This window comes from Charadrius vociferus, unplaced genomic scaffold, assembly GCF_000708025.1.
Source record: "Charadrius vociferus isolate BGI_N301 unplaced genomic scaffold, ASM70802v2 scaffold136, whole genome shotgun sequence".
Taxonomy (NCBI): domain Eukaryota; kingdom Metazoa; phylum Chordata; class Aves; order Charadriiformes; family Charadriidae; genus Charadrius; species Charadrius vociferus.
This window is the reverse complement of record NW_009648960.1, coordinates 1,849,431-1,865,580: the sequence shown is the minus strand read 5'-3', so window position 1 is coordinate 1,865,580 and position 16,150 is coordinate 1,849,431. Positions and strand designations below refer to the sequence as shown.

The 16,150-nt window shown below is 40.8% G+C and overlaps 1 protein-coding gene across 1 annotated transcript in view; it reads right to left on the bottom strand.

The window, feature by feature from the left end:
• BARD1 (BRCA1 associated RING domain 1) overlaps positions 1-16,150 on the bottom strand; it is a 57,483-nt gene that overhangs the window by 34,126 nt on the left and 7,207 nt on the right. Inside the window, exons 4-6 of the mRNA XM_009887596.1 lie at positions 16,004-16,060; positions 11,848-11,993; positions 4,036-5,030 (exon numbers count right to left, since the gene is read on the bottom strand). Coding sequence (XP_009885898.1) covers positions 4,036-5,030; positions 11,848-11,993; positions 16,004-16,060 — 1,198 coding nt within the window. The remainder of the gene's footprint in view (positions 1-4,035; positions 5,031-11,847; positions 11,994-16,003; positions 16,061-16,150) is intronic.

Here is a 16,150-nt window from a genome sequence, read left to right as displayed (position 1 = left end):
GCCCATGACCAACAGTTCTTTAGAAAGACCAAGTCCTCACATCATGCTGGCTTGAACAACTTAGTCTTTATGAGATGGAGTTCAAGATCCTTAGGGCAGTAAGGAAGGCGCGCAGTAAGCTCACTACCCTGGACTTCAGAAGAGCACATTTTGGCCTCTGCTTGGCAGAGTACCATGGGATAAAGCCCTGGAGGGAAGAGGGGCCCAAGAAAGCTGGTTAATATTCAAGAATCACCTCTTCCAAGCACAGGAGTGATGCATCTCAACAAAGAGAAAGTCAGGCAAAAACACCAGGAGGCCTGCATGGATGAACGAGGAGCTCCTGGACTATCTCAAACTCAAAAAGGAAGCCTACAGAGGGTGGAAGTAAGGACAGGTAGTCTGGGAGGTATACATAGAAATTGTCTGAGCAGCCAGGGATCAGGTTAGGAAAGCTAGAGCCCAAATAGAATTAAATCTGGCGAGGGATGTTAAAGGCAACAAGAAACGCTTCTATAGGTATAACAGTGACAAAAGGAAGACCAGGGAAAATGTGGGCCCTCTCCAGAAGAAATGGGAGACCTGGTCACAAGGCTGAGGTATTCAAAGACTTTTTTGCCTCGATCTTTACCTGCAAGGGCTAGGCACACTGCCCAAGTTGCAGAAGGCAAAGGCAGGGACTGGGAGAATGAAGAAACGCTCGCTGTAGGAGAAGATCAGGTCCAAGACCATCTAAAGAACCTGAAGAGGTAGAAGTCCGATAAACCTGGTGAGATTCATCCCCGGGTCCAGAGGGAACCAATGGATGTAGTTGCCAAGCCACTATCCATATTTGAGAAGTCGTGGCAGTTCGGTAAAGTTCCCACCAACTGGAAAAGGGGAAACATAACCCCCATTTTTAAAAAGGGAAAAAAGGAAGACACACAGAACTACAGGCTGGTCAGTCTCACTTCTGTACCTGGCAAGATCATGAAGCAGATCCTCCTGGAAACCATGCTAAGGCACACGGAAAATAAGGAGGTGATTAGTGACAGGCAACATGGCTTCACTAAGGGCAAATCACGCCTGACAAACTTGGTGGCTTTCTACGACAGCGTTACAGTTGGTGGATTAGGGAAGAGCAACTGATATAATCTACCTGGACTTGTGCAATACATTTGACAGTGTCCCACACAATATCCTTCTCTATAAATTGGAGACACATGGATTTGACCAAAAGACTACTTGGTGGATAAGGTACTGTCTGGATGGCCACACTCAGAGAGTTGTGGTCAATGGCTCAATGTCCAAGTGGCAACCAGTGATGAGTGGTGTTCCTCAGGCGTCGGTGCTGGGACCAGTGCTGTTTAACATCTCTGTTGGTGACATGGACAGTGGGATTGAGTGCACGCTCCGCAAGTTTGCCAAGAACACCAAGCTGTGTGGTGCAGTCAACACACTGGAGTGAAGGGATGCCATCCAGAGGAACCTGGACAGGCTGGAGAAGTGGGCCTGTGCAAACCTCATGAAGTTCAACAAGGCCAAGTATAAGGTCCTGCACGTGGGTCAGGGCAATCCCAAGCACAAATACTGGCTAGGTGGAGAACAGATCAAGAGTAGCCTTGAGAAGGACTTGGGGGTGTTGGTTGATGAGAAGCTCAACATGAGCTGGCAACATGTGCTCGCAGCACAGAAGGCCTGGGCTGCATCAGAAGAAGCACGGCCAGCAGGTCAAGGGAGGTGATTCTGCCCCTCTACTATGCTCTGTGGGGGTGGTGAGGCACTGGCACAGGTTGCCCAGAGAAACTGTGGAAGCTCCAGCCCTGGAGGTGTTCACAGCCAGGCTGGATGGGGCTTTGAGCAACTTGGTGTAGTGGGAGGTGTCCCTGCCCATGGCGGGGGGGGTGGAACTAGATGATTTTTAAGGTCCCTTCCAACTCTAACCATTCTATGATTCTATAATCCACTTTGACATGGACTAGAAACTGTGCCTAAAATCACTGGCTACCAGGGGATGCAGCAACTTCTTTGGAATGCCTTAATATACCCATGATTAAACAAGATTTAACAAGAAGAAAAAACACTACAAATAAAAGGAGATAATCTATATAACCTCCTCCTACAGATGAGAAACTGAAGTTCAGAGATGGTAAAACAACTTTCTCAGACTTGCATTGGAAGTTTAGTAGCTGGAAACAAAGACGTGCAAGCGAACTACGACCATAACCAAAAGACCACTCTCCTTGCCTTATTTTAATTACATTTAAAAAACAGTGGTAACTTTGGGATCACCCTGAAGCCCTACCTAGTTAAACAAGCCTTTACTAATGAGCACCTCAACGCAAATGGAATTGACAGATTAAAACCACAGCAGAACTAATGAGGAACAGAAGCAACTTCCCATTTTAACTCAATAATTATAAACATTAAAAGACAACACCAAAATGAATTCACACACAGGACTGAAAACAGCATTCATGTGTACGACTACTCCATCGCCTACACTACAGCTGGAGTTCAGCTTTTCAGCCCACTGAAATAGCCCTCTCTCTCAGAGAGGGACGTACCAATGCCAACAAGCAGTGCCAGCTACACCACTGAACTTGGATAATCCAAACTTGTTTATTTAGTCTATAGCAAGTCTCACAATAAGCAGCAGAGATGCTGTTTTCTTAGATTAAATACTTGTGTTCCAAAGAAGTACCAGACATTGCTGGAAACCACAGCTGTGTGAAAACTTGTCAGGTAGATCAATTTTTTTAGAACCAGTCAGTCATGACAGTATTCCTTACAAATTCCTAGAAAATCATGGAAGGATAATTTGTAAACAGTACTTTAATAAAGAGGAATGTACAGGACTTACGACAAGAGATCTATCCTTTAAAGCTCGAGTCCTGTGAGAACAATGTTTCATTTTCTCCTCCCTAATTCCATATCAACGGCATCAAGTAAGATATTTGAACTCAACTCAGCTCGGCTGCCGCTTCCATTTAAAAAGGTCTCGTGCAGCAGTAGTGGCTTATTAGAATGACTTTGAAACAGGGCACAGTTATTTGTCAAGAACAGCCTTTGTCTCAACAAATAGAAGTGCTGAATAAATGTCAGGATGCTTACAGGTGAATCAATTCAACCAGTATAGGCAGTTTATTAACCACACGGTATTTCTACATTATGATTTAGCACAAAGTACATTTAAGTTACCACACTACAAACTCTTTGAAATGACCTCTCAGAAGACAGCTGCCATATTAGCGCATCTGATGAGTTTGACTGGAAACATTCAGCTTACCCTACCTGCATGCAGCTTTCACATAATAATAGGGAAGACCAGCCCTTGCGAAGAGCAAAGCCATGAAGTTCTACCACAGCAGCAAGTGGCTAAGACATTAACAGCAAAATAAGTGACAGCTGTCTTTCCAAGAACAACATTGATCCTACATGAAAGTGAAGTCAACTGAGAACATCTCAACTCTGTCCTAATTCTCCTTTCTCCACTATCTGTGAGAACAACATGCTCAGAGCATAGAGCTCAGCATGGGAATCCCAGGGTGTGGCATTTCATTCCTCTTGAGCTAACACTTGCATCAGGTGGAGGATCTCAAAGATTATGAAACAGTTAACCTTAATTAAGGTTGCACAGAGTTATCTTCATGTAGGTAATTCAGATCTTGTCCTGGCTGAGTTGCCAAGTCAAGTTAAACTGATCAAGATCACTCGGTGAGATCTGAAATACTTAGCTAAACTCCTCATCACAAATCACAGAGACAGCTTTCTGGCGCATAAGGCCAAAACATTTGAATGCTTATCACTTCCTAGAACTCATAGGTATAACTGATACTGTAGTACATTGAGTTTCTGAAGTATAACCATCTTTGATCATTCCAATAGTAATTTCTTTATCAAATCAGAGAATCAGGTTGGAAACTCCACAATAAACCTAGAAGAAAAAGACCACAAAATGAGATTTCTCCCCCAGAAACAGGATGTACTGAAGTAACTGGTTTCCAGGATATTTTTAATACAACATTGTCTTTTTAAACCTCTGTTTAAAGTTGAACTAGAAGATGATGGTCCTACCTTGATGGAAGCAACATGGAGCAAAGTCTCTCCTTTGTAATTTCGTCTGGCAATTGTGTTACCACCAGGGGACTTCAACACAGGACTGCGTGTTATTCCTACTTGATTACCACTCTTAGAAGTAGACGGTGTAGAGGGAGATTTTGAAAGTGAAGAACTATCTACTGCTTCAAAGACTGCAGAGCTGCTCGTCTTCATTACAGTGTCAGTGACTTTCAATACGGAGGAAGAAATCTGAACTGGTGTCTTGTGTTCAGTCGCTGGAGAGATGGGGCAACCCTGAGGTAACTCCTCTAAGCAATCTGCTTGCCTGCCTGACTTCCCAATAATACTCCTCTCAGTTCTTCTTGGTCTTTTAGAAAGAGAATTAACTGGAAGTCTGGATTGCTCCCTTCCACGTTTTAAAGGTGTAGTTTCATTTTCTATTGACAGTGATGTCTCTGTAGCACAACTTTTTTCCTTGCTGACTTGCGCAGGACACGCAACCTCACTGTTACCTTTGTTCTCTAAGGATTTTACCTGGGGCAATATTTCCACATTTTCTGCAGTTTTGCTGGAGGCAGCTTCCTTTATAGACTCCTGAAGCGTCTCTTCAGGGCTATTTGGTTCCGGAGTGCACAGGACTACCAGTTGACTGCAGATGGTCACACGCTTTTCCTTATCAGTCTTCTCCACAACTCCTCCTTGTTGCTCAGGCTTCTCTAAGCTCCACACTTTGTTAATGTCTGCTAGACATTTCTTCTTCATCTTCTTACTCTGTCTCTGTGTTGGCTTTTCTGTTGGCTTGGAGGGCTTTTCATGAGGAGGGGAAGGAAAGAAATCATAAATTGAAGACGTGTCTTGACAAAGGTCATGGCTTTTAGTCTCAGGCTGACTCTTGTTCAGGATGCATCGAATCTTCCTACTTCTTGGGCTGAACCACATTTTTATCTCTTCCTTCTTATTCTTTTTTCTAGAGTCTGAGTCTGCTGGTGTGGACATATCTTCCGTGGAATCTAAGTGCATCAGGGAAGAGGAGAAATAATTTATAGAGTACTCTTCATTAGAACATCGCAAAGAAAAAAGATCAGAATAACAACTGTAATACCTGATGAAGTGTTACTAAATACAACCTGAGTGCCTCCATTTCTTCTAAAGAGACACAAGTAATGGCTTTAAAACAACCTGGAAGGTCACACACCACACTGGAGTTCAGGGATTCCAGTACAACTAAAGCTATCCATTAGGCAAGTGAGCACCCTGGTAGAGAAATTTCCTCAATAGGCTGGGTTCACAACGCAGCACGTGCACAGAAGACTTCTGACCAGATTACAGAGAGGAGAGAAGCTGGTTCTCTCACCAAGTTCTCCTTGGAAAAAGGCTTAACAAAGTAGTCTGTGCATACACAAAAGAGCATAGAATCAATTTTCTAAAAAAGATATTACAGTTCATGTGAAGATGAACAGGAAGAATAACTGCAAGTAAGCATCCTCATAACATCTTATAACATCCTTATAAGAATGTTGAACACTCCTGACAAATGTTGACTGATTCCACAGATACAGCAGATTAATCAGAGCAATATATGGAAAATCTGTAAGTAATTGTGTCCTGTCATTTGATCCTTTACCCCTTGGTAGTAAATAATTCCAAAGAAGCTACATATTTTGATGATCTCAAACATTTCTTTAAAAATATGCAGTGGAGCAATTTTATAAGTGACATGGTGCAGCATATTACAAATCAATAACCAAGATGACAGAGGAATATCCTGTACTCCCAATGCATGAAATCACAGTTAAGAACAAGGACTATAAATGGTGTCCTCATGGCTTAAGAATCAATTAGGGAGCATAAAGTGACCTCTAAGTTAAGACAATAATTTTATTTGACAATGACTCTTTCAGTGCAAAAGAATTATATCAGATTTTTTTTACAGATTCCTTCTTGGAAACTAAGTTATTCTAGGTTACTTGGACAAGTCCTCCAAAGTAAATGCACAACTCATTCTCTCTGTTGCCTCCAACCTCAGGGACTAAACTACCATTCACAAGTGTCTTGGTGATTTATAGCAATCAATCACAAAACCAAAATTAATTTTGCCTAGCAAGGCAAGCAGGGTATGGCTATTATTATTTTTAAACAGAACTAAGACCAAGATTAGCAGGGTTTTTTTAAACACTCTTGAAATAAACTATAAAAAGTCTTGATTATTAAAAGTGAAAGACAGACCTCACTGTAACAATGTATTACTTTCACTTCAGTGCATTAATTTTCTATTCTATTTTGGTGTTAGTAACAATAGCCTGTTTTCCACAGCAAGGTGGGATAAACTCACAGACAGCAGACAAACTAGCCGCAATCCCTCAGCCACAAAAAAAAGAAGTCTAAAATGTCACTTAAACCAGAACTGTATATATAGCTAGTAATTCAACACCAAAATAGACATTTGCAGTTTTCTTTTAAAGCAATATTGTAAAGTTAAATGTTTCCCCAATCTTGATCTAAATTACCCTACTTACCCCTTGAATTAAAATATGCTAGATATTAAGAGATTTAGCTGGAGTAATGTGTAAGGCATCAGACCAAAAGTGTCTTTAGAGCTTGAGGCTAGCTAATCAATCATTTAGGTATCTAAAGACAATCATCAAGTACAAAGCTGCAGCTATTTGGTTTTCCTGTAGGGCTGAGCTTGGTGCAAATAGGAAAAAAAGCACAGAAATTGACACTGAAATCTCATAACTAGCTAGCCTTCAGAAAGATATCATATCCAATTTCATTCTGACAAAAACATCTAAAAAAAGGAAGAGCTTGATTGCAAACAGATGCAAAATATAAAACAGTTACTATTTACTTGTCTTGCCTTTGCTGTTTACACAACTAGCAGATTTCCTTCTAAAATATTTACCTTGCTAGAACTATCAGTCATCTCCAAGTAAAAAGAATAAAATCAGCTTGCAAAAGTAATTTGTGTGACAATTTTGTGATGTCCAGAATTCTTTTTGATGTGTATAGCACAATAAGACTTTGAATTCCAAGTGACAAATTCAATCAAAGGCACTGTCCTTCAGAAGTGGGATCTAAAGCAGCATAACACAATTAAGTATTTACACTGGAAGCTATGTATATACTACTTCTGGCAGCAAGAAAGCTTGTGAAAAATAAACCACGAGAGTTCTTAAACTGATCTGCTCATTACTGGTTGGTCAGCAGAGACTTACTAGTCAGGTTATTAAAAACCTGCTGAAAATACACCAAATAAATACTTTCCCAGGATTGTGTTGACTCACGTGCAACTACTTCAGGTGTAAAAAAGTATGTTGCGTGTTTTAGGACAGGGAGGCACTCGCAGACCGTGATTATAAGGCCATGCCTACTGTTAAAGAGATCTGTCACATTGAGAGACCAGCCACCCACACCCAGGGCATCTCCATAGCCTACTGGGGAGGAAACAGCAATTTCTGCCAGAGTGTGTGTAGTCTCTCAGCGATTCTTCAATAACTCCATCCTTCAGAACACTGTGTAGCTAACATCAACTTGACCTGAACAATTCTGCAGATCATCTGCAAAAAACATTATTCTTAGACTCTGCCGCCCCTTTCCTCCATTTCCAAAGAGTACAAGGTAGAGAGTGGAAGTGATAAGGACAAATAGCCAATCAACCCTCCCTGAAAATCTAATTCTTTGATGGACCTAGAGCTGTGAGAGGGAGAGAGAAAGCGCGTAGAGACACGATGCTAAGGAACTGAAAGGAAAATCTTACGGTTTAATATGTAAATGTTAATTTATATAAAGAGGGCAATACCTGGTAGCTAAGTGCATTCAATTAAACTACCTTTGGAGAAAACTGCTCAAAGAAAGATCGATCCAAAGGAATTTTTTGCTGTCTCCAAGTTGGAAGTCAGAGCTTGCATCTCAACAGGAATGAAAAAATTACTGTGTACGATTAAGATTTAATTGTCTTTCTAATACGTAAGAAGTATCCTCCCAAAACTTAATAAAGCATGCCTTACTAATTCTAGATTTTAAGCATTTACAATAGTGTAAAGACTATCCACAATAACAGTATTTGAATCAGCCTATAATAAATGTTGTAAATTTACTCTCCATCACCTATTAAACATAACATTCATATACACAATATATTAACTGAATTCTTTCTAAATTAGATTTATTTGCACATAATAAGCACAAGTTTCTTAATGCTGACGTTTAATAGAGTTTCATTTCTTAAGTGTTAAAAGGGTTGAGAGTAGACAAAAATATTAAGAGATACGCAGTGCCTTGCAACTAGAGAGCTACATCTCCAAGTTCTGCTGTAGTGCAATAACAGACTAGAGCCGAAAAAAAAAAAAGGAGCAATTAGAAAATGTGGTTTAGCTATCATTAATCTGCATCAAAGGAATATAATGATGCACATTGTGTGCCTTTCAAATTATTCTCTATTATGGGTTTCAGAACAGAAGTTGAGAAATCTCTTTGACAAACTAGTCCCTTATTAAAAATCAAAGGGAAGTGCTTTGGTACCATCTGTGCAACATTAGTGCCTTCGCTGAAGAATGATTATTTTGCAAGTTAAGTATTCAACACGGGGGGAAAAAGGGAGAAATTCCAGCTATTCAGAAACTCATCTTTAGCTATTATGAAAAATGTCATAGCATACATGAAATGCAATGTAATCTGTTACAATAGGAGCTCAACGTCTTTCCCTCCACATCAGTAAATGCGAAACTAAATTATGATACTATAAAGGCTAATCAAAAGTTAATCTCTCTTACTGTCCACCAGCATCAACATTTGCTTAGGAAGCTCTGACCAACACCTGCAAAGTCTAGCTCTGTATGAAAAGGGGAGAGAAAGGCTTTCTTTTTGACTGTTAGAGCAAAGCAGATTATGCCACAAAGAATAAGGTAAAATCATCTATAAATAGTTGTTGCAAACATTTACCTCAATCTCTTCTTTTTAAAGAACATAACAGAAAAATCTGCTGAAGTATTTAGAAATTCACTTTCAAAGTCATTATTGTAAATCAACCTTCTTCATCTCTAGTATACTATATACACTATGTCCATGACTCAACAAGTTCGTATTTATTACCCACCTATGAAGCCTGTCATCCCATCAATTCCAATTCTCAAGATGTCCCGGACTCTGCAACATTATAGCTAAAGATTTTGAGGTTGCAGACATCCCATCTACAAAGCCTGCCAGCCAGATAGCTTCCCATTACCCTTGTAAAGGTACAACACTAGGCAGCAAAAAGGCCAGATAGCTCTCCTCACCTTGCCACAGACTGAGGTTGTAACAACTCTTAACAAGTAAGTTAGTTTTGAGACAGCATTTGCTCCCTATAGCTTGTGTTTTGTAGATAATTTCAGGTTTGTTGTTTGCCAATTCCCCTTCAGTTCTCCCAGTACTATTCTGTAGTGTCATTTGCTGTGCTTCCCTTGAATTTAAAAGGAAAACATTAGCTGGTTTGTGCAGTCTTTCCTGAATTACTTGGTGTTGCTTCTTAAAACACAGGCATAGTTTGGCAAAAAACTATCCTTATCCCAGTAGAGTACAAAGTGAGATCCCCCTCATATCCACCGTCAAACCTGGGGGTACAAGGATTTTTATACTTGAACTACCTAACACGTGAGTTTAACCCTATCCTTTTCAGTCATAGTAGTTCTGTGCATTTTTAAAGACAATACACACAACTTACTGTGTTCACTAGGTCTGCCCAAGGTTAAAAAATGGGTAATATGATGCATTTGCATTAGAAACTTCAGTGTTAACAAGGATCTCAAACAGAATCCTTGAGACAAGCCACAATTGTCTCAAAACAAGGCAGAGAAAACAAATATGCAAAAGACAAAACAAATACATGGAAAGATTCCTTTTTCAATTACTTCTCTTCTTTTTCTCTACAGAAAGATTGATTTTTTCGGTCCGTTTCCTTTACTGGAACATAAAATACAATTTCTGACCTTCTAACAAAAAACAAAAGAATATATTCTTGTCAGGAAAGTGGCAGAAATACAGTGCCACAAGAACATGAAAGCAACTCCTTGATAAGAAAGGCCCCAATTCTCAAATTCAAGCATATTTCAGTTTGCATACATTAGTTCAAGACATACATCTATGGGACGATTTGCCAGAGATAACTGACAAAACGTCATAAAGGATTCGCCTCAAAATCTACAGCATCTAGTTCTAAAATCTAGCTCTAAAGCTACAGCATCCTGTGATTTGCCATAGTACAACACATAATTGCCTGTTGTTAGAGATGTACTCATTTACTTATGTATCCAAAACATTCCTGACAGTGAACTACCACCAACTCATGACGTTTTTCCCTCAACCTCAGTATGAAATATTCAAAAGGCCATTAATCATTAGCACAGGGCAAAGACTACAAGTGATGGAAAGCAATCTCCCACATCAGTTCATAACCTTAGCTCCAAATAAAACGCTCTTGTAAACTTCAATTTTGTGTCTGCTTTTAAGTCAGAAAAGGAATGATAAAAACCACCTCATTTTCTTCTGTGGTTTAGCCACACCATGCAAACTTTACTTCAGAAAAAACTATGAGATTAAATGTATTATCCAACTTGTAGTAAAGTTAAATATCAGACTAATTTTTAAGAGTTAATCCATCTGTAAGAGTTCTCTAAAATGTCTAAACAGTATCAATAATACTGCCATGTTGTATTTTAAATGCTTTATTTACAGCATCACAAATAGCTCCTCTCAGAGATTCTCCTCCAACTATGTTTTTAAAAGCCTTCACCACTTAAAATGTTTCCCTGAAACCCTATTTAAGCCACCATTTTCTAGGCTCCAGAAGATTTTATCACCATAGGATTTTATATCTATACAAAATGTATTCCCTTACAGTTGGACATAAGCTTCCAGCCTTCTCACTTCAGTGTGGTTTTGATGACACTGAAGAGCTACCCCATAAATGAACACAAAGGTGCCGATGGGATTAGACTTAGAAAAAGAATCTTTAATTTAGACAAACATATTAGGAAGCAACAATGAAGGAAGAATTACCTTTTCTATATCTGACAGCTAAATGAATGTTTTCTAAAACTTGGTATTACATAAATGCTCCTCTCTGGGCTTGCTGAAGAGGCATACGCTCACCTATGCTCATTTCACTTCATTTTTTCCTACTTTGACAATCAGCCTAAAATTTGATAAAGAGATGAATTCCTTGAGTACGACCTCTGTAATCTTCTAGCACAGTCAGCAATGACTAAATTCCACTGTAGCAAACTTGTTTTGATTGTTAGGGACCAGAAAATAAATGAGTTAAGACTTACCCCCTCCCCCTTTTAGGCAAAGAACACAGATATTTTTTTCCCTGTGCAAAAACCCTAAACTGAAAATTACTGGGACAGCATGCACACCCCAGTGCACAAATACACAAGAGGCAAGAGAATATATGCATTTATCCTTTAACAGGGTCTCTCTAAAGTGTGCACTGCAGAATATTACACAGTTGTGCTCTCCTAAGAGCACAAAAAATGACAACTTGTGCCCCTGATTCATGCAACTAACTGCCACGTGACCTGGGAATGTATCTCACTTTCATCTAATTTTGGAAGACAGATTCTAATGAATTATGAACCAACCCGCTCATGCAGATTTCTTAGTAAAACAGATTCAAAGAACGAGCAATCCATACAGACAGTTCTCTTCAAATCAAATTTTCCAAACATGATTCGGAACAGCCTTTCAGAATCTTAAACAGGGCTGCACGGCTCATTGTCTATAAAGCCCATGAAATGAAACGGAGCGGTCTGGATTCAATGGCTGTCAGAGACCCAGGTTTGCTCTTACCTGAGGTGTCCGCACCCAGCAGATGCCGCAGTTTGCTGCAAAGCTGAATCATGTTATCTAGTTGCCGGTTTATCTGAGCATCTTGCACCCAGGCTGGCACGTGGCAAACTGGGCATTCTGTGCCAACACAGTCACTCACGCAAGATCTGGAAAAGTCAAATGTAAAAATCCATTATCCAGCATAAGTTATCTACTGTGCTCGCTATCAACCTTTTCAGAGTCAAATGTTCAGCAAGAATCTCTTATTTCAGCACTGACAAACAGCTATTGCAAAGCTCACATGAGTTAGTCACAAATGCAGGAGAGGACATATTTATCATGGAAAGTGAGAAGCCATAATTAAGCAAGCCAAGACCAAAGCCTTGTCAGGACAGTCATGAAAGACGGGGTATCTTGGGACTCCCACAGACTCACAAGCTGATCCAAACTTCCAAGGTATGCTAAAGCTCCGTTGCTGTTTGTCTCCAGATAACAATTAGGCTCAAACAGTTAAAACTCCATGTTCTTTTACACCTCAGCTAAAGATAGGGCTATTCTTCTGCAGCCTTCATTTTTAAAGATGACAGAAAGCCACCCCATAGTAAACTATCATTTTCAGTTTTTCCTACTTAAAATGTTCTTGATATTGTGAAGTTTCACCTGTCTGAACACTTTTTCTGTCAGAATTCCCATGAGGATCTGCAGGTATTCAGAGTATTCCATCACTTTTCTCTTTCAGAGCACTTATGTCAGGAGATGATCAAGGTGGGGTGTGACGTGGGAACAGATTTACTTAGTAAAGGTCATTTAAGACTTGTAACTTCTTAGTACTTCTACTTTCCCTATACGAGCCTAAAATCTTTCTTCATTTGATTAGTCCAGTGAGATGACCTTATGATTTGCTATCTGAACTGCAACATTCAAGGGACATTGTTACTTCTCAAATTACAACCTATCCTATTAAATATATGTTAGAATTTCACATATTCACGACTGAATTAATTTAAAAATTCTTTGTTACCTTACAACCACGTAGCACACACAATTCTAGCCAAAGGTATAAAATTAAATGCGAGCAGATCATGTTAAACATTCAGAGGAACAGAATGTCAGTAATACCAAGGCAGCACTACCTGGAGAGGAAGATCAAAGTCTATGCACCTATACTCTAAACGTATATTCAGCTTGGAAGCTGCAGTCATACACCCCAAAACTAGCAGCACATTAGTTAACAATACCAGAAGAATAGCTACCACCACCTTCCTGAAGAGGAGAGTTATTTTCAGATCTGTTCTCTGCACTGGCATCTCTCCCTCAAACACCACACAAGTATCATGCCTTCAGGTAGTTCCAAGGCACGAAATTTGGTATGTAAAAATTGCTGCTAGGTGTGTTTTGTGCTTTTAACAGCCTGCTCTGAGCGAGTAAAGGACCTCACAGTTGAGACACTGCTATGATCGGGAGACTGAACTACAGTTCTTGGCTCTGACATATTCTCGATGACAGTGACAAATCACTTGGAGCAAAGATAAGAACCATCAGGTCTTGTTCTCTCGGAAAGTTGGCCTCAGGTCTCCCACATCTGTAAAAGGTAGTGCAAAGGAAATGCAGAATGACTTTTATACCATGACATTTCTGAATTACTTCTAGCTGTTGGGTTTTTACAGTCATTATCTATTAACTATAACTAACTTAGTAGAGTTACTCAGGCAAAACTGCAGAAACTGATCTTAGTAAATGTCCCTGCCCTAATAAAACCCATGCTGAGGGAGGACCCATGACATTATGTGTGACCTGATTATTGCAGTACATTGCAGCCAGCTCCAGCCATTCACCTCACTCCTTCCCAGGTATATTAATAAATGTCCGTCTTGGCAATGGATGAGAATCAGTTCATGTCAGAATACTGCAGATTCAATCCATGCCCCACCAAATTTGCATGTAAACAACTTAATCTAAATTTCCTTAGTTTTATTAAAAAAAATAGCCACTATCCAAGACTCAGTCATCAAAGTACACATTAAATTGACGACTAAAAGTCCAGGCACACAAAGGAGAAAAGATCAGATATAACAATAAGTTGGGTAATAGCAAATAAACTCTTTTTCTGGAGTAAGAAGTAGCTGCTAATGAATGCTTAAGACTCCTATTGACTATTCTTTCCAGCCTCATCAATGCAAAACGCACCATATCCTTATGTCTTGAAAATGTTTCTTAAAAAAAACAACACTTCAACAAACAGTACATTTGAAATCTACCACCTAGAATACACTACATTTATCCAAAATAAAACCACAAAGTCTTAGATGCCTGACAACTAAACAATTATGTTTATTAAGTCACCCTTACGCTAGCCTTCAGCAATCTACACTACACCTGAGAAGAAAAAAAAAAACAACCCTGAAACAAAACAAAAAAAACCCCCAACATTTTATTAGATAGGTACAAACATATTCAGCCCGGAGAGGAGAAGGCTCCGGGGAGACCTTACATAAAGGGGGCCTACAGGAAAGGTGGAGAGGGACTTTTTACCAGGGAGTGTAGCAATAGGATTAGGGGTAATGGTTTTAAACTGAAAGAGGGTAGATTTAGGTTAAATATTAGGAAGAAATTTTTTACTACGAGGGTGGTGAGGCACTGGAACAGGTTGCCCAGAGACGTCATGGATGCCCCATCCCTGGAGGTGTTCAAGGCCAGGCTGGATGGGGCTTTGAGCAACCTGGTCTGGTGGGAGGTGTCCCTGCCCATGGCAGATGATCTTTAAGATCCCTTCCAACTCTAACTATTCTATGATATTTACAAATAACTCCTACAAGCTTCTGGGGGTTATTTTACGAAGTAATCTGTGCACATGTAATAAAAATAGAACAAGTAACAAAAAATTTGCTTCAGACAGCAGAATTCAGCAATTCAGGATACAGCAATTCATGGTCAAAGCTGGGAAAAAAAAACAAACATGTCTGGATAATAAGTCACATGTACATCTTTTAATACATCCATACTGGGTGGAAGAGATGCTGAGGGCATCTGTCCCATAATCCGTTACTTCTTAAAAAGCAAGGAAATCTTTTAGCTGGTATTTTACTCTTCAGGCCTTCAACACTTTAAGCTCCCATTAGAAAGGTGCAGCTGAAGACAGGAATTAAATACACACCCAGGAGGGACGGAGGGTTTTCCTCTGCTTTTATTGACATAGTGACTGCAGTACTAACAAGAGGTGAAGCTGAATATCTAGACTGGCTTACAAGCAGAGGCTAGAAAGTGCCTATCCTCTCCACTGTAACAAGCACAGGATTTTCCTAGACAGCTCACATCTGTGCTGTGCAGATAAACTCTTTAAGATATATGACCGACTTTAACTGCCTGTGTTTGCATTTGTATGCCATGAAGAGCAGTGACATACAGGACAGCCTCCACCACCTTCCACAAATCAGGTTCTAGGGCAGGAACATTTAAGACTCTGCCTGTACCAACAGTGCAGTGAGTTGTCCTAAGACAGGCCAAGTAACTAACACCGCCTCAGACCAGCTTCATTAGTAGGATGTTTCTAACTTAACACAGATTATTTGACAAGCTATAAACAGAGGCGCTCATGCTATCCCAACACGTTCGGATGGACACGAATACAGGAACAGATACAGTGGCAGATCTGAAGGAGCAAATGCATTAGCATAGCAGAAAGCCAAAACGATGACAAGCAGCACCCAACCCTCTCAAGCAGAGCAAAGCCCCCTTGGAAATAGGATGCATCTTTCCAGGCTGCTCTTAGTTTGTTTTGAAGGAAGAGGAAAGAGTTGGGAGACGACAGTAAGAACTGGAAACTGTTTTCTTCTCCAACCCCACAACTGGACACCACCACCACCCCCCATCAGACTGAGTGTTCATTTTACACCTGGCCAACACCCTGAAGTCTACCCAGCACTCACAAAGCCAGGCCTTCGCTCTAGCAAGCCACACACCCGCCCCAGAGCAGTGAGCTGGACCTACTGGGGGACAGCAGCACCCGCTTTCCTCTCCCCAGCCGGAAAGCACCACCGGTGCCCACCTCCCTAAGGCGCCAGCCCTTGCTCCAAAGCGCGGCAGCAAGGAGGACGGCGACCTCGGAGGGCCCATCACAGCGCCGGTGGCCCGGCGAGGGCGGCGGGGCGGCCGAGCCCCGCGGCACCACGCTACTTACAGGCAGAAGACGTGCTCGCACTGCCCCAGGGACACGGGCTCCCGCAGGACGCCGGCGCTGTGGGCAGAGGAAGGAGAAACGCGGCAGTTTTAACACACGCGGCCTTACGGCCACGGCGCCAGCGGCAGCTCCGCTCGCCTGCCGGCA